Source organism: Pelmatolapia mariae, linkage group LG10_11, assembly GCF_036321145.2.
Source record: "Pelmatolapia mariae isolate MD_Pm_ZW linkage group LG10_11, Pm_UMD_F_2, whole genome shotgun sequence".
In the NCBI taxonomy this organism is placed as follows: Eukaryota; Metazoa; Chordata; class Actinopteri; order Cichliformes; family Cichlidae; genus Pelmatolapia; species Pelmatolapia mariae.
Window position 1 is genome coordinate 5,380,541 of NC_086236.1, and position 22,618 is coordinate 5,403,158.

At 39.4% G+C, this 22,618-nt stretch overlaps 2 protein-coding genes across 3 annotated transcripts; one reads left to right on the plus strand and one right to left on the minus strand.

Moving 5' to 3' along the window:
* The first annotated feature begins 3,038 nt into the window (after window positions 1-3,038).
* On the plus strand, window positions 3,039-11,593 carry sap30l (sap30-like). The gene is made up of 4 exons (XM_063487930.1): window positions 3,039-3,793; window positions 5,882-6,004; window positions 7,631-7,729; window positions 9,329-11,593. The coding sequence occupies exons 1-4, from the start codon at window positions 3,608-3,610 to the stop codon at window positions 9,455-9,457; spliced, it is 537 nt and encodes a 178-aa protein (XP_063344000.1). The 5' UTR covers window positions 3,039-3,607; the 3' UTR covers window positions 9,458-11,593.
* Window positions 11,594-14,014: 2,421 nt separating this feature from the next.
* Window positions 14,015-15,545, minus strand: LOC134637479 (heart- and neural crest derivatives-expressed protein 1-like). Of its 2 annotated transcripts, none has more exons than XM_063487914.1 (2): window positions 15,066-15,545; window positions 14,015-14,110 (listed from the first exon to the last, which is right to left on the minus strand). In XM_063487914.1, exons 1-2 carry the CDS (start codon window positions 15,543-15,545, stop codon window positions 14,015-14,017), a joined length of 576 nt encoding a protein of 191 aa, XP_063343984.1. The 2 variants fall into 2 exon arrangements, with proteins under 2 accessions (XP_063343984.1, XP_063343983.1); XM_063487913.1 differs by having other exon boundaries at window positions 15,042-15,545.
* Between the last annotated feature and the right edge of the window lie 7,073 nt (window positions 15,546-22,618).

Below are 22,618 nucleotides of genomic sequence, written 5' to 3' on the forward strand. Positions count from 1 at the left end.
CTTGTCACACCGGCTCGGATAGAGAGGTGTCGGGACAACTTGAATACACTGAGAGACCACTTTACATGTTATTGCCTCTGAGAGCCAGTTCCCTGATGATATAAACCTCTAAATTGCAAAGTGAAAAAGCTGCTAAGTTTCGGCGCGCTATCATCTGCCGCTTTTCTAAAAAAAAAAAAAAAAAAAAAAAAAAGGAAATTCAGTTGTTTTTACTCCTTTTCATATTTTAGATATGGCGCCCCTTCTCTCAGTCATTTCCTACCTCTTCATGCGGGATGTTTGCACATGAGAGTAAATATCACATTAAACATATGACAACAAAGAACATCATCAGCAAAGCAACGGAGTACAAACAGATTCACATTTACAGCATTAACAGCTCCCAGTGTGGCCAGCCCAGCCTGTTATAATTTTGGGAACTGGCTGCAGCTATTTGTCCACGCTCAGCTACAGCACCATTAGTCAGGTCTGCAGCTCTTGTTGGTAGCGAGGTCTGGCTCATGGTTGGTGTTCCAGTTTAACCTGAAGGTGATGAATAAGGTTGTGATCAGAGGCTCTGTGCAGGTAAGTAAAGTTCTTCCACACCAGACCTGGTGAAACTGGTTTTGTGTGCGGGGTTGAGGTTAGGTTGAAGCAACAGACGGACTGAAAGCATACTTTAATGTGTATTTATCTTTTCTTATCATATTGACCAGCAACGGGCATAAAATGGCCCCAAAAACATGCACAGATGTTGTGTGGCGGCTATAGAGTTTGATTTTTCTTCTTCTTTGGACTCAACTTTATTTCAAAGGTGCACATACTACAATTATTGGACTTTATTTTACTCAGCTAGGTTTAGTCGACAGCCACATAAAGGTTTATTACACGACACCTGTACAAGTTCATAATATTATGAGAATTTAAAAAAAAAACAATATAAAAAAATTTCCTAGAAGCAAGTATCTAATTTGTACCAATGACTATAATATTAAAACAGAATCAATAATGCAATAACACATTGTAAAATACTAATATAAGGCTGAATAAAGTTTTTTCCTGCTGAATAATGGTTTTCCCTTTTAGTGAATGAGCACAATTGATTTTGCTTCTTCTTTTTGCTAAAGAATCTTGATTTCTTCTTGCTCTGCAGTTGCCTTAAGCACAATTTAATCTACTGTCAAACACATCCAAGTCGTTTCTACAAGAATAATATTAGAAAATATAACTATATACAATTACACAATGAAATGTCAGCATAAGTAAGTAAAATGTACTTTTATAGCTCTTATCTAAAGCAATAGTCATAACGTGCCACAACTGAAACAATATAAATGGATAAAACTTATTAAAGATAATCCTGCACAGGGGGGTGCTAAGCTTCTTTTTTAAGGTATCAGCAGTGTCCACAGATGTTAAGTCCAATTGAAGAGAATTCAACAAGTTGGAAGACACAACCTCTCTTCTTGTCTTTAACCTATACCTAGGTACAGCCAACAGCAATGATCAACAGTTACATATGGATGAAGCATAATAACCATGTTATGATCCTGTGACATAAGTAGGTTAAGAGCAGACTCTGAACAACAGTTTTTTCAGTAATTTTCAACTTTTAACTGAAGATAACAATGGACTTTACAGCGGTCCAACATGTGGTGTGGCATTTGAAAAATGATGGCAATAAGACACAATAGATGTCATGACAGAGTTGGATTAAAAGTTAGGATAAAGTTAGGATCTGGGAATAACCTGTACTTGAACAAGAAGTCAGTATACCTTAGAAAGTAACTTGAAGTGACTGCTGCTGTGATTTGGTACTATATAAATAAAGCTGAACTGAAACTAGCCCACGCTTGACACAACTCCTTTTTGCAAAAGAAAACCACAATGAATTGCATGTGAACATTTGAGGATATCAGTCACAGATAAAGAATGGTGGGCAGCACTGATGCCTCACAGCAAAAAAATTGTGGGCTGGAATTCACCTGTCAGCTGGGGCCTTTCAAGTATTTGAATGTGTCATCACCGGTTACTCCAGCCTCTTTCCATACAAACATGTATGTGGTTTGGCTGAATGGGTTAGATTAATTGGTGATTCTAAATAGATCTGAATATGAACGTGAACGCCTGACTCTCTGTGTTAGCCCTGTGACAGACTGGCGACCTCTCCAGGGTGTACCCTGGCTTTCACCCTGTGACAGCAGGGTTAGGCTCCAGTACCCTGCGAAGAAAAATGGATGGATGGCTAGAAATAAAGAAAACACATACAGGGCCATTGAACTATAAAACCCAACATTTTTAGTCACTAAAATGGCTTTATATCCTTGACAGTCAAGTCAGAGTTATATTACTTGAGATGTTACCAAAATAATGAATGATGAGCAGTCAAAACCTTTGGCCTATGTAGCCCAAATCAAGGCACGGCATGTGAAGCAATCTGTTGTTCCTCAGGTTTTTATTCATTTGTGAGGTTTTGTCTCCCTCGAGCGGTCAATGGTGGAACTGCACCGTGTTGATGCGAACAATTCTGTCCTCGTTCTGTCCTCATGTAGCTTAAATGCTGTTTAAGCTCCCGAGAGCACGCGGCTACAAAGCAGTCTGTTAACATTGACGTGGAGGGTTTGTTTGAAGCGGTAAACGAGTAACTGTGACGATATGCAAATTAGTAACAATGTCTCCTTCGTATCACGAATCCAAAAAACGCAAACGATTCAAAGCCAGACTTAACGAAAGTGGGGTTCCCCCTTCAATTTCGCATACACTCACTTCGTCTGATAGAAGTGGTGACTCGTCAAAAATCAATAAAACTTTAACATTATTAAAGAAAAACTGATTTCGAAAGTGTGCCGTGTCGTCAAAAGCCCCTTTAACTGGCAGCAACGCCACCTTTAACTCCGATTCATGGTAGAAAACATCTGACGCCGAACGATACAGGAAGAACTGGACTGCAAAATTGAAGTTGGTTAGAGCCAATGGAAATGTCACTTTTTGTACATTAAGCCCGCCTTTGTACGAAATGAGCCAATGGGCGCTCAGTATGGGAACTTCCGCCCCATAGACAGAGCATGTTCCATTGTAGGATCTCTTCTGAAAGAGTGCCGTGATCGTTAGAGGTGCACGTCGTTAAATGTGTAATTTAGTCAAAGTTGGTTAGAAAGCTATAGCCGCCAGTGTTTTTATAGCTCAGAGTTGCAGATAGGTTGTTGTCGTACGCGCAGAAGCGACGGCTGGTTACAGGGACGAACTGCGGCGGTCTCACCGAAGGAATTCCTGCATCAGCGGCAGCTCATCCACCTTGCTGCACCGCTAGCACAGGAGCTAGCCAGTGTAAGCGGAGACTGACGGCGCCAGTCTGCCGGAGATATATACGAATATGTCTTCAACCTATGGGAGCGATCGTGTTTTTAAATAACTTGCAAGTCGGCATCAAAACATCAGAGGCTGTTAAATTTACGCTGTAGCCACTTAGCCAAGGTAGCTCGCTAGCTAACGTTGCCAGAATTGTCTTTCATAAAAGGGCAACGGGTGAACAGGAGACTAAGTGTCCCACCTGACGCTGTTTGTTTTTTGTTGGCGCTCCTTTTTTTAATCGTTGAGGTTAAAGCAGGCACATCGCCACAAGTACAGAATGAATGGGTTCAGCACAGAGGAAGATAGCCACGACGGACCGCCTGCTCCGCCGTTTTACGGTCAGAGCTGCTGCCTGATCGAGGACGGAGAACGCTGCGGCCGGTCTGCTGGAAACGCCTCCTTCAGCAAGAGAATCCAGAAGAGCATATCACAGAAGAAGCTCAAACTGGACATCGACAAGAGTGTAAGACAAAGCATGTTATTGCGTTTTTTAAAGTCTTGAACAGAGTGCGGGGGATGGCTGAAAGTTAGTGGAATCTGAACAGCTGTCAGCTAATGCTAGTTAGCCGGCTAGCGTCAGTTATTGTGACCACAGAGCTTTCCAGTCCTGCTGGAGGTAAAGTTAGCAGACTGTGGTGGTCCTGCTTGCTGAGAGATTTAGCTGTCATGCTAACGTTAGCTGTGCTCGTTACTTGAGCGTCGTGTGGGATAGCAGTGTCCCGAACTCAGAGCTTTCTGTCGTCGCAACAGTTTTCTCCAACACGCCCCCGCCGCTGCTCATAAAATGGCTGTTGCCAGGGAAGCTTAACGAGTTGCTAAATGTCAGTCCAGTTATAGCAACAGTCGAGTTTTAATGCCGGCTGTCGACAATTGTTAAAGTTACCGTGTGTCTGCTGAAGAGCTTTGCAGCGACTTGGCTTCTTTTATGGCAGTTATTTAATGGCACGCGCTGTCTGATACGCATTTATTACAGCTGATTGTGCCAGCAGTTATCACGTGGTCTGTGTGAGCCCACAGTGAGAGACACTTGTTGAGACGTGAAGCAGAGACTTTTTTAGAAGTTCTCTTTTCATATTTTGCTTTATTAGTCCTGGCAGTTATGATAACATCTCACAGTATTTAGCAACAGACAGCACTTTACTCGGAGTGAGCAGACATTATAGGTAGATACTTAATTGAAATTATTGGGAAATTGTTGTTACAGCACCAGTATAATCAATAAAAATTGTAGGGTCCATAATATATCAACGACATCGTTAAAGTAAAAGTGCCTCAGGCCATAGTGAGGGCCTCATACTTTGAGAGGGCAACTGTTCCCAGCCCCAGTTTTGTCAATTTTTTGCACAAAGATGTCTGGGAATATGACCACTGAAACTCAATATTGTTGGGGCTGACAGGCTGCCTTGTAGTTCCACAAACACCGGTTTTGTTTACTGTGTCTGGGAACAAAAACAAAAGCATTCTGTAGCCCCGAGCGACATTTTCAAACCAAACAAAAAAGGGTCATCTAACCGAGTGACAAAATGGAGAAAATCAGCAGATTGGCACATTTGAAGAGAACGCAGTCAAGCTTTTGAGTATGCCCCACTTTAAAAGCTGGAGAAAGTTTTATCAGTTATTAACAAAAACAGCAAATCTGGATCAAAGTGAAATTCCAGTAATAACAATGGCAAACTCTTTTATTTTCATTACAGAAATGAGACTGTGTATATTCTTCCTTTTAGTCAGATTCCCTCACACTTTGAGAAACACTTTGGTTCAAACAGTTGGCGAATGAGCAGCTCATGAATGGTGTTGGCATTACAGCAGCTGCTGAATAACACAAACATATGGCAGGTTTACATAGCATCCTTGTGTGATCTGCTGTGCAGTTTGTCCACAACACTGAAAAAGATTAAGAAGAACCTACGGGCCCCAGTTTTGCCCCGTTATGCACAGCAGTGTCATATCCACCAGTGTACAGGTGTCTGCTGTTGCTGCATTAAGCCACTCTGCATGCTTTGCTCCTCACTGCGTCCACTCTCGTTTGTGTCCTGTGTGTTTCCTAGAAAGTGGTGGCCGTCGGCATGTTGGTGATTTGTTACACCCACGTGTCAGCTCAGGGAATGAGCTTCTATTCATTTGTGTTTGTGTGTTAGCTCTCCTAGTTTATTCATGACATGCAGGGACTCGAGTGACACGTCATACAGTGAAAGTGTGGCCTCGAGGAGCTACGTGTTTATGATCACACAAAGATACAGGGATTGTTGCGTTAGAGGCTTTCAGCTGAGACAACACATGGAAGACGAGCAGAGCGTAGAGTCACAGTTTCAGTGTGGAGGTCTTTAATGAGACACTTCCTGTTTTGAGTGACACATTTTGGATGATTTCTGCATGGCTGCAAACAAGAGGCTTAAAGTAGAACGGCAAAAACAGAAGTGTTGTTTTGGTTGACAAAAGCAGAAGCTTGAGAATAATTTTGAAAAACTGTATTAAACAATCTGGAAATGACCAGTGAGACTGGTGAACCAAAAGCTTTGCATTAATGGAATTCTCCCATCTTTTCCCACAGGTGCGACATCTCTACATCTGTGACTTTCACAAGAATTTCATTCAGAGCGTTCGCAACAAGAGGAAGAGGAAGACCAGCGATGATGGAGGGGAATCCCCAGATCATGATGTGGAGGTGCCCGAGGTAACAGGGAGTGAAACGTTAATCATTATAATGATGCTGAAGCTCTGTTGTCCAAGTATTCAAGTTTCTTTCCTTGCTTTCGATGTTTTCCACGTACCTCATGTTTAAAAGCTTGGCTTGTTTTGTTTCTCTAAGCAGTCCATGGTGAACTTTGAGGAATGCTTTGGATGATTTCCCTGCACTAGTTTTAGTTTCACTTTCTTTACTGACTTTGCGACGTATACATCAGTTCTGCAAACATTCTAAGCTTGATTTAAAAAAAAAAACCCTCAGTTATAATTTATCCACATCAGCACTCGTCCCCAGAAGAACTCTGGTTTATCCAGATGTTGCTTTGCATACTTTATGAACATTGCCCTCTGTGTTTGCAGCAATTCTTCCTGCTCCGTTGCAGCCATATGGAGGCGTTTCCCTGTCTTGCTGCCTCAGTCAGATTGTCTCTTTTTGACTTCAACAGCTCCATTTATTTAATAACATGATTGGCACTGAGCTTTGCAAGCAGGGAGCCCTTTAATATTGTTTATAAACTCCCAGTTTTTTAGGCATCAGTTAGAGAGTGGAAGGGATTGGCAGGAGTATGCTAGCTCCCCTGAGCCTCTGTTTGTCTCTCAAACCAAAGATTTCCATCTAAGGTGAATGTGTTAATCACTCACATAAGGCTGGATGGTGTGACCACAAATTAGTATCACTGTTTTCATTAAGATTCAAGTGGCTTTGTGTATGTCACTATATTGTTTACAATATGTTACTTTTTTGTCAGAAGCACATATAATAGATAGTACCTTTTTAAAGTTATAATTGAAAAAAGAATCACTTCTGTTAAGCAAAATTAAATGCTTACATATGGCTCGTTAATGTTTGTGCAGCAGTTTTAAAGTGAACCTTTAAACAAACTTTATTTCTCTCTGGGTAAAAACACCTAAGTCTTTTTCTTTGCCTCACCTGATTCCTTGTCACAGTGTGGGTGGAGCTTTCTGAGCCAAAGCGAAATAAGTTTTACCTTTATAAAAATAAAATAACATTAAATAATAAAAATTTGGTTATTTTGGGACATCTCTGCTCTCATTGGTTGTTATTCCACCTGGCTAGCTAGCATTACCCAGCATGCAGTTGATAGTGTGTGCCATGAGGTTTGTCCTGTTGAAGAGAGCTTGGTGTGGATGGGTAATATTTATCCTGTATTAACTTTTGGGTTGTGTAATGAGAGCTGTGGGTTCACAGTTAGTAAGGGTCCCCTCTCATTGTGCTCAACAGCACCCCTCGTGGCCTGTAATGATACATTTAAACTGCTTGAAACCCCACAGTGGATGTTTCTCTGTTCCCCAGTGCAGCCATATTTGAGAAGGCAGCACTAAGCTCAGACCACGTTTGGATTGCCACAATTTCCTTCTTTAAGAAAAATCAGTCTGTTCCAGATTTACTTGTTTTCATGTATTTTCATGCTGCATTGACCCACTTTCTCTCTGCGCATCATTAAAGTTTCAGCTCCTTTAAAAGCTGAAAAAGAGGCAGAAGCCACTGGGAGCCTTGCATAAATCATGGAAAGCAGGATTTAAAAAAAAAAAAAAAAAAAGCTCATCACTTTGAACCGACTCACTGAGTCCCTGCTTCTCTTGGTGATTTCAGGTGGACCTTTTCCAGCTGCAAGTGAACACGTTGAGACGCTACAAGCGACACTACAAGCTCCAGACCAGGCCCGGCCTCAACAAGGCCCAGCTAGCAGAGGTAACAGCAGAACTGATCCTTTTCATTTAGGGTGTTATGTACCCTAACGCTTTCATCAGTGAGACTACCGTGAGAGTGGATTTGGGTTTTTAAATCCAGTACATCTCACTAATTTTTCTTTCTTATATTGAATTTTTACTAAAGTGCTCCTTAAAGATTTCTTTGGGAATGTTGATCACTGAGCTGCTCTCATTAGTGTATACTGTGATATAGGAAGTGTTGGTGCTCCCATTCAGCTGTAATGGGAAATTGTTAGACTGATTTCCCAAATCGACAGGTGGACTCGGTGCAGCCAGCTCCGCCCTCATCCTTATAATTACCTTCTGTGCTTTGTGCTCCCGGTCATCCTGAGATGGGGTCAGCTGGGGTCGGATGTGGTGTTGGGCTAACAGTGGGAATGAATGAAATCAAACTGGGCTGTAAGTTGGATGTTTCCCCAGGCTTTTAGTCACATTCAAACCCTCCTATTAATGAGCCTACCACATCATTAATAAAACACCAGTCAACAGCCCCACAACCAGTTACAGCTGTCCTGTGTTCAGCCGTGTTCAGGAGAACCATAGCAATGTGAGAGGCTGTGCAGAGGATGTTTGGCTCTGTAAAAGTCGAGGTAAAGAACACAAATGGCTATTTTTCAGGGTTTAGTTTAGGCCCGGTGCTTTTGGTGATCGATGCTTTCAGTGCAGACACCGCAAGGACTATTTCCAGTAATTATAAATTGACTGGAGCCAGCTTTGCACTGTACTGTTGTTTTCACTCTGTAAAATGTTTTTGTTCCCTGAGCTATAAATTCAACTCCATTTGCTTTTGATTGATGCATCACTTGGCCCTCTGTGCAAATGAATAACCAAAAAGAGGTTAAAAGCACCAACTCTTCTTAAAGCAAGGATTGTAGGTGTCCAGAGGGCACCTGTGCATCATTAAATATTCTTAAGTCAGTCAGTTTATTAATCATATAATCCAAGTTTCTTCAGGTGTGAGCAGCTAGGTGTGAGGCGGTCTCACAGGTGGTTTTGGGTCTTCTCTCAATTCCAGAGTTTTTCTGGGGAATTTTCTTTTCTGGCCTGTAGAACCGGCGTAGAGACTTTAGTTAATGTTTGTAAGAGGTGTGTTTACATAGTTTTAAACAACTTATTAGTCAAAGCTGATTAAGAGGAATCACGGGGTTGCTTTTTGAAGAAGTATAAAGTCACTCTCATTTTTTGGACAACAACAGAGCATTTCTCCAATAATAACTCCCAAAAAAGCTGCTCATTATCATGTGGCTGAGTCATATAAACATCATATCAGAGGAGGGGCCAACTTTTAAAGTTTCTCCAAATCTGGCTCTAGGAAAACTTGGGAAACCAGTGCAAGATATGGAAAAGTTTAATTTTTCACAATTGCGGAAAAATGAGAAACCGTGTCTCCATGTTCTCATTTACAAATATCACAAACTAATCTGGATCCAGATTTCTTTCTGGGGATTTAATTTAATGGTGTGAAGGAAGATTTCAGCAGTCAGGTATGCAGTCTCAGTCTTTTCTCTTACCAACCCTGAAACAAACGATGTATATCGCTTTTCTTTTAACCGCTTCCCTGTTTCTCTCCCTTCTGCAGACGGTGAGCCGTCACTTCCGGAATATTCCGGTGAACGAGAAGGAGACGCTGACCTACTTTATTTACATGGTGAAGAGCAGCAAGAGCCGCTTGGACCAGAAAGGGGACGGTGGCAAACCGCTGGACTAAACTTCCCCCACAACAATCACAGCGGCAGCTACAACCACCACAACAACAACTGTAGCTACAGACAAGACCTGGACTTCAGTAACAGCTCCTCTGCACCCTCCTACTCCCCTCTGAGAACAGGACATGAACTGCTGTTGTCCTTAAAGGACTCAAAACAGAAATCCAGGGTGAGATGAGTTCATTTTGGCTTTTTGGCCCTCTTCACAGAAATGCAGTCTCTCCCTTTTGACTTGGCCCTCTCCAAGGTATTCCCTGATTTACGAAAGCCAGGACCATAAAGACTGCTGATTACCAGGACTCACTCTGCAGAGTTTTATGTCGTCATACTGTAACACAACTGTGTCTATATGTACAAAAGAACAGCGTCCGACTCAAGCGACTTAGCTGAATGCAGTATCCTGCCTTAAGAGTCAAAAAGATAACAAAACAACTTTTGGTAATTTTGGTTTTCTTTGCCAAGTTGACTGTTAAACACGCTCACAGTGAGGAATGCTTGTGCCAAACGGGACTGCGAGATGGAGCTGAATGATGCGATGATAAGTGGGATTTTAATTTTTGGTTTTCCTTCTTTCTTCATACGTGACTGTTGGAAAAGAAATGCCACCCTGGTCTGAAGTCACAGCCAGAACATTAAGGCTCAGGTTCACTCCTTAAAAGCTGCAAATGGTGAAGATGATGATTATAAATGATGTGTAAAACATTAAAAGAAGAAGAACCGAGTAAGGATGTGATACATTGTGACTCAGTCTTCTATTTGTTAGTGGTTTCTTTTTTTTTTCTTTTTCTTTTGTACCTGTGAACATACACATGCTGATTTCTTTATTTCTGTAACCCACTTTAAATTTAAGTAAGCTTTAGTTCAGCCTTAATTCCACAAGTTGTTCAAAGGTTGTGTCTGGTTGCATACATCATTTCTATTTTCTTTTTTTTCCTTCCACATTAAGTGAAAGCTGTGCCTGCATGAATGGTCGGGCTGTATTGTGCTGCCATCCGACGGTGTTTACAGCGGATAAAATCTCTGCTCTTAATTTCATTCCTCCAAAGTGGGCTGACAGGTTAGCCTGGTGAAAGTGGGAGAAAAAAATTAATGTTCTTCTTTTGTTCCCAATTTTGAATATGTGGTACATGTGGATACCCTTCTTCCGTATCGGCGGGTGAGATTTAAAATTTTAAAAACTTAAAAAAAAAAACCCTTTTCATAGTGGTAAACCTGCTGCTGCTTCAGTCCAACACGATTCATTTGGCAGTAAAACGGCATCAAACAGCAACATGTTTTTTTCTCTGTATAGTACCAGTTATTTACATTTAAAGCAGAAGAAATAATACGTTTGGCTTTTTGTTTATTTTTTTAACTTTTGTTCAGTTTCTTTTGTTTTTTCCCTTCTGTTGTTTTTTTAAGCTGCCTGAAGTGATGGGAAATGAGTGGGAGCTGTTGGGTTGCTAGCCACCGTTAACCACCTGTTGATGTGTTTAAAAACACTTAATGTGATAAAGCAAACGCGCTGCTGACGACCTATAAGTTTATTTAAAAAATTTTAAAGCACTGCTGCAACCTCCAGGTGACGGACATCTTTGCTGTTTTACAGACACATCCTCTTTGTCTTTTATGGTGGCGGAGGCACGGCTCGTATGTGCACTTTGGATAATTGTGCTCACGATTTGTGTCAGTTTTGTCCTTTTCTCTCTCCCTCGCTCTCTTTTTTTAAGTGTCACATTTTAAATTTTGCTTGTAGGTTTGTTAGTGTCAAGTAGGTAACATCCATCTTTATTAATGTGTAGGTCATGCCACGTTAACCTAATTGTTGTATTAGGAAAAAGAAACATATTTAAGTATGACTGCTTGTTGCTCCTATTAATATAAATAAATGTATTGTACAGGAAGAAGAAAAAGCCTCATCTCTGCTCTTTTAACATGATGTGACCAGAGGTCAATAACACCAGACTAATTATACAATAGAACCAGCGATGTGCTTTAAGTGTTTTCTATGTAAAGATTATACTTTGTACTCCATGCCACTTATTTTAAAAAGTACAATCTAGAAATACCTTATGCTCTATCACTAGATATGAAGCAGAACGTGTAAGTAATGCATTGCTGGACAGCTGGAGATAATATTTTTAAATAAAGTTATATACACATTATGCTTCAGTGGTTTAATGTATGATCCTATATGATAAGTTCTTATAGTACTTTAGCATCAAAGTATTTTAAGTTTATTAGGACTATGATGTTTAAACTGTATTGGAGCTCTTCATTTAATGCTTTCTAACAGATATTGGCACTGTATTTTTATTTTTTAAACGAAATACACTGGAGATTCAGAGGCCTTGACTTTGTCCTACATGTTTTCCTCCACACTATATTTAAAGATGAAGAAAAAGTTTTCTTTTACTTGGTTAAAAGTTGCAGTTTCCTCATGCTGTATTTTTACAATGACGCCCATCGACCACAAGGCGTCACTGTTGCTACTGTAGCGCGACAGCAGTGCATTGATTTTTTTTTTGTCTTACATTTGGAAACAACACTTACTTCACGCTGTTCTTTTATTTAGCTTTTTGCAAAAGAATGATAAATAAATAAATAAATAATATGAAGGAAACTGTGGAGAACAGCAGACTGTCAACCTGTGGAAATTATTTAAAGGATAAGGACAGCGTTACATTTTCAAAGTAATGAATTTGTTGAACAGCATCCGGTTTACATGATAGCGCTTTTTATGTTATTTCAAATTATATGTAGATTTAAAACATACCAGAAAACCATTAACAAATGGATCATTTAGATGTGGGCCTACATATAACTTCTGTTGGTGAAACAAACTCAGTTGGGGAAAAAAATGAGTAAAAGTAAGATTTAAAAAAAAAAAGGAATGAGAAATATTAAATTTTAAATAAATGTAAAAATAAATTTCCTGCTGTTCGAAAAAAAAAACAACTTTATTGTCCATATCAAGATTTAGTTTTTTTTGCTTTTTGTTTTTCGTTTTTTGTTTTTTTACTTGGGACCAAGCAATGCGTAACAATAATAATAATAATGATAATAATTTTAAACATGATGGGGAAAAAAACACTTTCACCACACACAGCTAGTGTCTTAAAATAATCATTTATTTACGGAACTATATCTATATATGTATATATATATATATATATATATATATCTATATATATATATCTATATCTATATATATATATATATATATATATATATATATACACATATATATATATATATATATATATATATATATATATATATATATATATATATATATATATATATATATATATATATATATATACATATAATTTCACATCTAATGCACATTTCCATCACCACTGCGCACATTAATAAACTTTTATCCTTTTGGGTCTTTTGATTTTGTTTTGTTTTTTAAGTTTTACATGACGGGGTGAATAAAGTTGCGTTAACTGAACAGTCGGTGTCTTCTCCCAGCGGACAGTGACATCGTGTAGAGTATTTGAGGTAGATTCAGTAAATTCAATACGATTCCTACGCGAAACAACAGCCCGGAGAGTTCACGCACACACACACACAGGGTCTGTTGGGAGATAATTGAGCTGGGGAAAACCTACTGTGGACGAAAATACCTGAAAATGAAATAATACAGCGGGATGGAACAGTGATAAACAAAAACGTGTCCCCCCTTTCATGGTGTGTTTCTTCCGGCTTCCGTTTATTTGATTGTATCTTTAGAAGCCAGACATCTATAAAAATCGTCCGATTTTTTTTAGTACTTACTCGATCCCTGATTTAAAAGTTAACATTTTAATTTTATTTTTGACATGTAAATTATTCTCTAGTCCTATTTTGTACACGTTTTTGTGTCAGCATTAAGTAAATTAAGTACAGTAAGTTTAGGGTAAGAAATGAAATATTCATTTTTTTAAAGAAAAAAGGAAGAAAAATATACGCCAACACGCACAAAACTGAAAGTTATAACTGCTTCCTGGTTTGACAAAACTCTATAAATTATTAACATTGAGAAATGAACCGGTGTCTCTGATCTGAAAAAAAAAATGTAAATCACGCCAGAAACGAGATAAAAAATGATTCTTATGCAGCTCAAAATTCAAATTAAACATATCTAAATTTAATGGCGTCATACTGAAGATTTCTTCCACCTTCTTATAATTTATTTATTTTTGCTTCATTTCCTTTAACTGGGAAGACAACGTCAGGGAAACACACATTTAAGGGGAGACAGATGTGTTTTTGACACCCTCCATCGCGACATCTGGTCCGCAGGGGTGGAAAACATCAACAAAGCAGAAATACCACAAATATCAAACACCTACAGTCGGATCTGTGAATCGGCTTAGAAACCACGGCACGAGAAAAGAAGACGTCTGTCCTGGAACTCTCCACCGTCCCTCCACCTTTTATCCCCGTGTTGTCCTTTAGTTCGCTCTTTTTTTGCGCATCGCCGCACGGCCACAGCGACGTGCTTAGGTTCACTCAGTGGTTTGTGTTATTTTAAATCTGATTTGAATCCAGAGTCTCTGAGGAGGTTTTTTCGGGTGGAGAAGTGGAGATCACTGGTTCAGCTCCAGAGCCCAGACCTGCTGCGGCCACCCGGTCCGGCCTTTCACCTTCTTCTCGGCTCCTAAGGACTCCGGCAGGCCGTCGGTCTGTGGGAGGAGGGGGAGGAGGATGAGAATGAGGATGGAGACCAAAACACCACAACATAATCAGCAGGACAGAGAGCTCAGTGTCACTTTGCTTTTATTTTATTTGAGCTTTTTGCGCTATTTCGCACATCATATGTATCTGTATTCCAATCTTTGTCTGGTGTGATGCACTCTGTTTTTAGATGTGCTTTATAAATAAATCTGGATTTGGAGTCTAAGTTTGTCCTCATGTAATCTGAAGAAAACTGGAGGATTTCACTGACAGTAAGTCAGCTCCTGGGTCGGAGCATCAAACTAAAAGTCTGCACTGCCTGTCACGTACCCCAATATTGACTAGTAATCTTTTAAATTCATAGAAACGATAAAGACTTTATCATTTGTCTAAAACAACATTTTATTGTATATCTAATAAGGAAAGGACATTTACTTTTTGTCGACTATGACTATATAATTAATAACAAATAATAATAACTGTTGTTTGTTATTCATATCAATATTTTAGGCGTGCACATATTCAAGCCTAAATATCTGAGTCTAAATCTACAATTAGAAACTGTTAGCAAACATTATGCATTCACTATAATTAACACGTCATAAATGTTTACAGGCACAAATTTGTTGGATGTTTTGTTTTGTTTTTTTAAATTTTGTTGGGTTGGTTTAAAATATAATTTTGCCAATATTTCAACTGGGACTCATAACTAGGAACTATTTGAAGGAAAAATTCGATGAAATAAATTGATTTGATTATAAAGCGATATAAAGGCTTTGGTTGCAGGTTAAACATTATCGGTACTTCAATCCGAAAGGTCATGCTGAATTGTTTCGTTCAGCATTCACAATTTTCAGGCCTACAGCTGCTTTTACACTGACTAACATGTTACTGAATCCCAGAAAAATGCTTTGGGTTGGGGTTATTTTGATTCGGCACTTCACTTCGACACTCGTAACTTACCAGCTCCCGTTTTCGTTTCAAATCCCGGTTTTCAAATTTCTTAATTTCGGCTTTAAAGCCCTCCGTCTCCCCGGAGTCTTTGGCCAGGACGTCCATCAGATAAGCGATGTAACTGGTCGCCAGGCGTAAAGTTTTGATTTTTGACAGTTTTGTGTCCGCCGGCACGTTGGGGATGCACTCCCTGAGCTCGGCGAACGCTGTGTTGATGCTTTCCGTCCTCCGGCGCTCCTTCTTCGGCCCCGACGCTCTCCTCTTTCCCATCCCGGCCTGGAGCCCTTCCAGCCGGGCATCGTGCGTCGTTCCGGGCGCTCCCAGCTCCGCGGCTGGGTAGGGCGCCTGAATCTGGAAATCGGGGGGCACTTCGCCGTGGTTCACCACCCAGCTCTGGAAGTACGGTGCATCCTGGTGACACCGCTGGACGAAAGGGAAAGGTTCGTGCATCAGGTGGTGGTGATGCTGGTAGCCCCCGATGAGGTTCATGCTGAGCGGGATTGCAAATATGGTCGTTGCCGTGTTTCCCTTCGGCCTCTCTCTGCTGCCGCCCCAAAACGATCTTTGCTCGGGGATCTGCAGCCAAAAGAAATCATTCAAGATTTGAATACGTCTTCCTCTGGATTTATTAACAAGTCAAACAAAAACAACCACCGCCTTCACATCGTATTCATTCTGAACGCGGCTTCAGCCCAGGCCGAGAAAAACGTTTTAAATTCCACAGAAGAAATCTCGGCGATGAGCAGGGCTCCACTTGCGTTTCCTTCTTGAAATCGTTTCCAAACGAGGCAGCTCTGACTTGACCAAGAAATTTGACCCTGGTGAAGGTGTGAGGCCCCAGGTTTATATGACTTGGATATCTGCGTGGAAAGGAGTCAGCCAATGGAGGGCAGCGCCCAGGATGGGAGGAGAGTCTGGATAGGCTTCTGAAAACATGCACCATAATTTCAAGACCCTGCACAAGGAGCAACTATCGGCTATCCGAAAATGTTGCAGGAGAAAGTACTTTGTAAATCTGTAAATCTTTGTAGGATTCAAAGTCTTGTTTTACTTTTGGAAAGCGTTTACGCACGAACTTTACGCACTGACGTCTCTTAAGGCATACACGCTTAATAATTTCTGCCACTGATTTGCAGCAGCACTGTATTATCTACATTTATATTTGAATTAACAACTCCAGGTTGGACTACATGGAGTCAGAGATTTAAATAAAAAATAAAAAAAATATAAAAAGTAAATTTTTAAAGACGTGTGTATAAATTTCAAAAAGAAAAAGAAATAAGATTTGCCAACTCAGAAATTCAGACAATTCGACTGTTTTTAATGATAATCCCAAATAATCAGATAAAGCAGACTTTATCTTTTTGTTCAGCTAAACATTTAAAAGAATGGGCGAATAAAAAAGGTAGAATTATGCCTAAATTGTAAAATTGACATCATTTTATTCGTTTTTACCCCAGCGTGCTCACGCATCAATATAGTTGCTTTAAAAACATGAAATTATTTTTCTTTTTCGGCCCTTCTTTAAAGATTATCTAAGGGTTTTAAAAATATTTTCTTTAAGGCGTAATGGCCATTTTCTTATGTCACATGTCAAAGTTTAGAACTATTTTATCAGAGTGAAAAGGCCTGACCAGATTTTTATCCACGTCTTATTTTCCAGTAATAACATGACGTGAATGTCAGAGAGTAATGAGAAGTGTAAATGACCCGTTTGAGGATTTTTTTGTGTGCTACTTTTGGCGCACAGAATCAGCGGCCTGTCCGCGTCATACCTGAAGGAGAAGGCCTGCACTGGCTTTATCATTTTTTTCCTCTTCCTCGCGTAGCTCCTCGCCCACCAAACACATCATCTTATCGCCATCGCCTAAAAACATTATCCCATTACATTACATGACCTTGACGCTATTTAGAAACCATTTACGGCGGCGTCTTATCTAAATACAGCCATAAATCAGGAGGTGTCACCCTCCTGCAGCACGGGTACAAGTATTCCATAAAAGCTCTCCTGGCCTGCTCACTGTTTACAGCTAAGGAGTTTGCAGCATATTTCACCGACCAACCTGCGTTACAATAAATAATCATCAGTCACAACTTTATGTTCCTTACTTCACACGAATGCACTGAAGTCTGCACGGAAAGGTTCATATGAATGCGCACAATGCTCTGCGTTTTTTCCCGTTGTTACCATTCACACTCCTGCAATACACTTTTATTCTTTCGACTGAATTATTTTTTGTGTATATAGCCACACAGATACTACAGATACAGATTTTTTTTTTGTGAGGAAAAGGGGTTATGGTTGATTTTGCACAATATAAATTTGTGATTGTTGCATTTTAAAATACCGAAGGGGCTCACAGCACCTGGAGCAGCTACAGCGCTGACATTTGCTGCTCATTTATTTGACAGTCTTAGGGGAGCCATTCTTCATCATGACCACGCTGACTTTTATACTTGCATGCATCATCCTGAAGAACTGTACTTATTTTATTTTGCTTTTTATTTTTATTATGGACACATAATACAACAAGAGCCTCATGTCAAAATAAAATGCTTTAAAGCAGAAAAATAAAAGCATGTGCAAATAAATGTACAAAAGTAAATAGGACGGTGCAAATTTACATAAAAAACATATATATATATATATATATATATATATATATATATATACACACACACACACACACATATATATATAAAACAGTAATTAATGAAGCAAGCATTTTATATTAATTCATTTCTAGTAGACGTTTATTGAATGTATCATTGATGTACTTTTGTGTTCTAATAAGATCTGAAATTGAACTAACATACATCTGGCTGATAATCTCATTAGTCTCGAAGTACTGAGATATTCTGTTCAGTGGGGATGTTTACTTCTATAATACAGCACGTTATTGGCAACAGGAAGCAGAGCTGCTGGGATTATAATATAGGACCGATTCCATGCAGGGGATTTGTTATTTGGCTGCAGTTGCATGTCATGCATTATCATGTGTTATAACTCTGCATCCATAAAGCATCTTAGTTTTACACTAAACAAACAGTAAGACATGGATATAAGATACACTATTTAAGTGAAAAGTGAAAAACCACAGCACAGTGGAGGGTTTTTTTTTACCCACAAGTGTGATAAATTGTGCATCTGTTTTCCTTCTTAAATCCATTTTCAGGCCTTCTTGTGTCAAACATATACAAACTATTAAAATTGTTCAAAGACAAGAGAAGGAAAAAGGGTGAAAGGTTGTTTTTGTGTGCAACTTTTCCTTTAATAAAAGAAAGTCCCCTGTGAACTGAAAAGCAAATTTTGTTTTTGCTATAAAACAAAAGGGTTAATTTAAACTTTTTTTTCCCACTTTGGTTCCACGTCTGCATTTAGATGCATTTTGCTGTTAAACTGTAAATTCAGACGTGCAATTAGTCGCTTTGCAAGCCAGCACGAATCTTCTGCCTCTACAGTCAAACTTTATTTTCCTCCTCTTGCACAGTTCAACAAATGAGCGCATGAAACAATGATATTGCATTTGGCATATTTTTATGCAAAGCTGGGGCTGCTTATGAGCCTCCTCTCTGTCCTGTTTGCCACTCGCGTGTAGCCTCCGCTGTCAGCGTGAAAAACACCATGCAGCCTCCAAAAAGAAAACCTGACACTGTTGATTAAGACGTCCACTACACAGAGATGAAATACAACACTGGTCATACACCCACACGCCCTCTTACTCCTTTTCTTCATCTCTCTCTGTATCACTTTCTCCACTTCTTGTTCTCCTTTTGCCTCCATTCTTTCTCTCAAATGTTTAACCAGAACCTTCCCTCTTTTTGATCTCTCATTTTTTTCTGCCTGTTTTTTCCTGCCCTGATATCACTAGAGGTGCTGAAAGACCTGAGCAGCAGTAATAGTCTCTTCATATTTTGCTTTCAGCCCCAATAGACTTCAGTCATCTCTCTCTCTCTTTCGCTCTCTCTCCTCTGTTCCTGCTTTGCCAGGAGAAACATCCAAAATAGGTCATAAGGAGCCATCTTGGCCCTGTTATGAATTCTCCTCATAATTGTTTGTGTCATCATGTAGATTTTTCAATAGACACTGCTTCCCTCCTCTTCAGATTGCTTACCCTCAACTCCACATTTCCAAACAAATATTCAGGCTGATTCAAAGCCGAGCAAGCTCAGTACAGCAGAGCACGCTCAGCTCCAAGTGTTTATCATGCAGAGGCTCTTACAGTATATACATATATCCACCTCTGGCATACGTCGACGCCAGCACGCAAAGCTAATTAAGCCCATTGGGTACAATTAGACATGGCGGCTCTTTCTCATTCTGGGAAATGTGGGCAAAGTGGATCATGCTGCAGGGTCAAGGAGTTCCTAAGAGGCCCAGTGCCCGATGGGAGAAGAAATTCCAGTGTCCACTATGTGGAGTGTTAAAGAGGAGCAGGACGGGGTGCAAAAGAGGCTAAAAATGTCAATTAATAGTTAATGGAGGATTATTTTGTTCCGTGCCGGTACATTTGAGTTCATGCAGAGGTCGAATCTCTGTAGAACAACAGAAAATCATTTTTAGTGAATCTCTGAAAACTGAAATTTGAATTTAATTCTCATTTTTGTCAGTTTGAGTTTTGCTTGTTGTTAAATTCTGTAAATCTCACATATTCTCACTACAGTCTACTTTATTGTTTGGCTGCTTGAGGGTGTATGTCATTCAAATTACACATAAATTAGTTATGTAGTTATTGATTAATGTCTGTTATCCTTGCATGCAGTGGGACAGATTTGGTTTTATGGTTCCAGATCTTAAGATTTCTGTCTCAGAGATTTTATTTGTCTACATCTTAATACTTGTACGTGGGATTTCTTGTATGGGCATTATAAATTACATTATGGAATGAACATAAAGTAAAATGCTTGATACTAAATTATTATTGTTCTTTTCTTATAATTGAGATTCAAAATTCCAGAAAAAAGGAGCGTTTTAATGGGAAATCTCAATAAACATGATGATGTCATGGAATTGTGTGTAAATTTCAAACATTTCTGTTTCATGTCTTCACATTTGTGGATTTGCTTGCATGATTTGAAAATACAGCAGCAGCAGCAGCAGCTCAATGTGACGTCTGTCGTTTATTGTTATTATTTAGCTTTTTATCTTTTGCCATCCGTCCGTGCAGCCAACCGCTTTTCCTGTTGTGGGTGCAATTTACACACTTTTGCAGGAAGACAACATGTTGTGTGTGTTTGTCTTTTTTAGTGTATGTTCTATAATCTTTTAAAGGGCTGCATCTATAAAACTGTGGGTCAGTAAAGATAGTTACAAGTACAATTTGGCCAATAAGCAGTTGTGACATCTTTTTAATTTATGCTTATTTGTATGTGTTCCTTTGTGTCAGGGAAAGAAAGAGATTATCTTAAAAATAATCTCTCCATCACAATTTTGTTTTCCCATTTTGCACTGACATTTTAATACAACACTACAGATAAACATCAGCACGATGTTTGCTAATGGCCCCTTATTTACAGATATCAGTCAACAGGGCCAGTATCGGGCATCTTGAGCCCCTTTTTCTCCACAAAAAATGAATAAATCAGTTATGTATAAATCAGACACTCGGAGACGATCTGCCATCCCTGCCAGAGTCCCTCTCTCTCGCTCCTCTGATGTTAATAAAGCAGACACTCTCACACATCTGCAGCTGTTATCATAATGCAGTGAACAATGAAAGTTTCCTGAGTGTTTTTGTTTCCGCTTTTATTTTTCCTCCCCGAAATATGATCTTGCTGTCGGTGATGTCATTCATATGACTCACATTAAACACTCAGCTAAGCCATCTGTGTTGTATGCCCGACTCCTATAAAACAAACAGGACGTGGTTACAGGTTACAGTATCAGTCATGTCTGTGGCTTCTTTGCATGTTTATCAGGAACAACAGTGATTTTGGTTATAGATGGTGTGGTATTTTAGTTTAATGTAATGTAATCAATAAAAATTAAAATTCTTGCAGAGATCCTGGTGAATGTTTTATTTGCTGTAGTCTAATTAACAAAAATATACCCCAAGCAGACTCCTGTCGTGCAATAACTGGAATCAAAACTCATGCTAAACATATTTTATTGTTTGTCATTTGGGAGCTTTACCAGATCATTTACTTTTACTACACACACTCCACACTTGCTTTTTTTCCCTCCAGCCTGGTCTCACTTTCTTGACCGTTTCATTATCTGAGCAAAAAGGAAATTCTCCACATGTTTGACGCTGCCCACCTCACCTCTCGTACATTTTATTCTCTCCTCTCATCTATCTATTGATAAGTGATTGTCGTCTCCATGCACGTCTGCTCTCTGGTCATTTGCGTCTCAAAGCTCCAGAAACTGTCCTCTAACTGCTGCAATTCTGCCCGTCCTCAGCCAATAAAGATAAGAGCGGGGCAGCTGGAATGTGGAGCAGAGAGGTGACGGTGACGAGCCGAAGGGATGTAAACTGACATAAACTCCAACACTTTCAGTTATAAACCTTTTACCTCCTTTTTTTGTTTATCTGACAAGTCATGTGGACACATTTTCAAGTTATACATCTCAGGCTTTTAATAAAACAGCGATTATTCTGTCTATTAGCAGCTCATGACAATTTTTACACTTTCTGGTAGTTATGAAGGAAATCTCTTTATTTGTCAGCACCTGCGGTCATTCATTAAAAAGAGTTTAATAAAAAGAAAATTGCTTGTTTGTTTGTTTTTATAGTATTTTTTTAGTTAATGCTGATGGAGAAATAACTCCTTATAAGACTGCAGAAAGTTATTAAATGCATAGCATATCAACTGAAGAACAAAAATTAATCATGAAAAATGAAAATCATTGTTTCTAAGAGACCAGTGCTTTACGGTGTCTTGTTTTGTCTGACGAACAGTCAAAGAGCTGAAGATATCTGGTTTGTAATCATATGAAACAGGGACAAGATGCAGATTCCCACATCAGAGGCATCCAAATAATCTTTTTTTTTCTCAATAAATGACTTAAAATTATTTATATTGTATTTAAAAAGTCCAAATGTATTCTGGGGCACATACAACTAATCATGTACATCTTCAAGACCAAATGATCTGTCAATTAAAAGAACAATATAAGTAAGAGTTCAGATGTTAATTACATTGTTAAAATTTAGAAATGCATCAGATACAGCTTGCATCATCCACGTTGGTCCCTGCTTTATTCTTTATGAAAACATCAATATAAACTAAGACCGAGTCGGGTCCTGTGCTTCGGGCTCACGGACCACCGGCAGGTCCGGCTCTAATGATTTCATAGCAGCAGATTTAACAGAGGGTGGCTGCTCTGTGTCAGACGACCCCAGAGGGTTTAGCGAGGCTGACAGTCAAAACATCGGCATAAAGGATTGACCCTGAGAAATCCTGATGTGGAGATGGTTCAGGGACCAGCATCTGTAAAAGTCTGACGAATAAAAATGAAAGCCTAACAAAACTGAAAAGCACTTAAGGTCAGCTCTTGTTGTTCTCTCTCTAATCCTCCGTGTACTGGTAATTTAAGTGGATTCTATTTGTTTCTGTTT

Coding starts and splice junctions, on each gene's coding strand:
- LOC134637479 (XM_063487913.1), bottom strand. CDS start 15,545: ATGAACCTCATCGGGGGCTACCAGCATCACCACCACCTGATGCACGAA. Junction 14,111..15,041: donor GTTACGAGTGTCGAAGTGAA/GTGCCGAATCAA, acceptor CTCCTCCCACAG/ACCGACGGCCTGCCGGAGTC.
- sap30l (XM_063487930.1), top strand. CDS start 3,608: ATGAATGGGTTCAGCACAGAGGAAGATAGCCACGACGGACCGCCTGCT. Junction 3,794..5,881: donor AACTGGACATCGACAAGAGT/GTAAGACAAAGC, acceptor CTTTTCCCACAG/GTGCGACATCTCTACATCTG. Junction 6,005..7,630: donor ATGATGTGGAGGTGCCCGAG/GTAACAGGGAGT, acceptor TGGTGATTTCAG/GTGGACCTTTTCCAGCTGCA.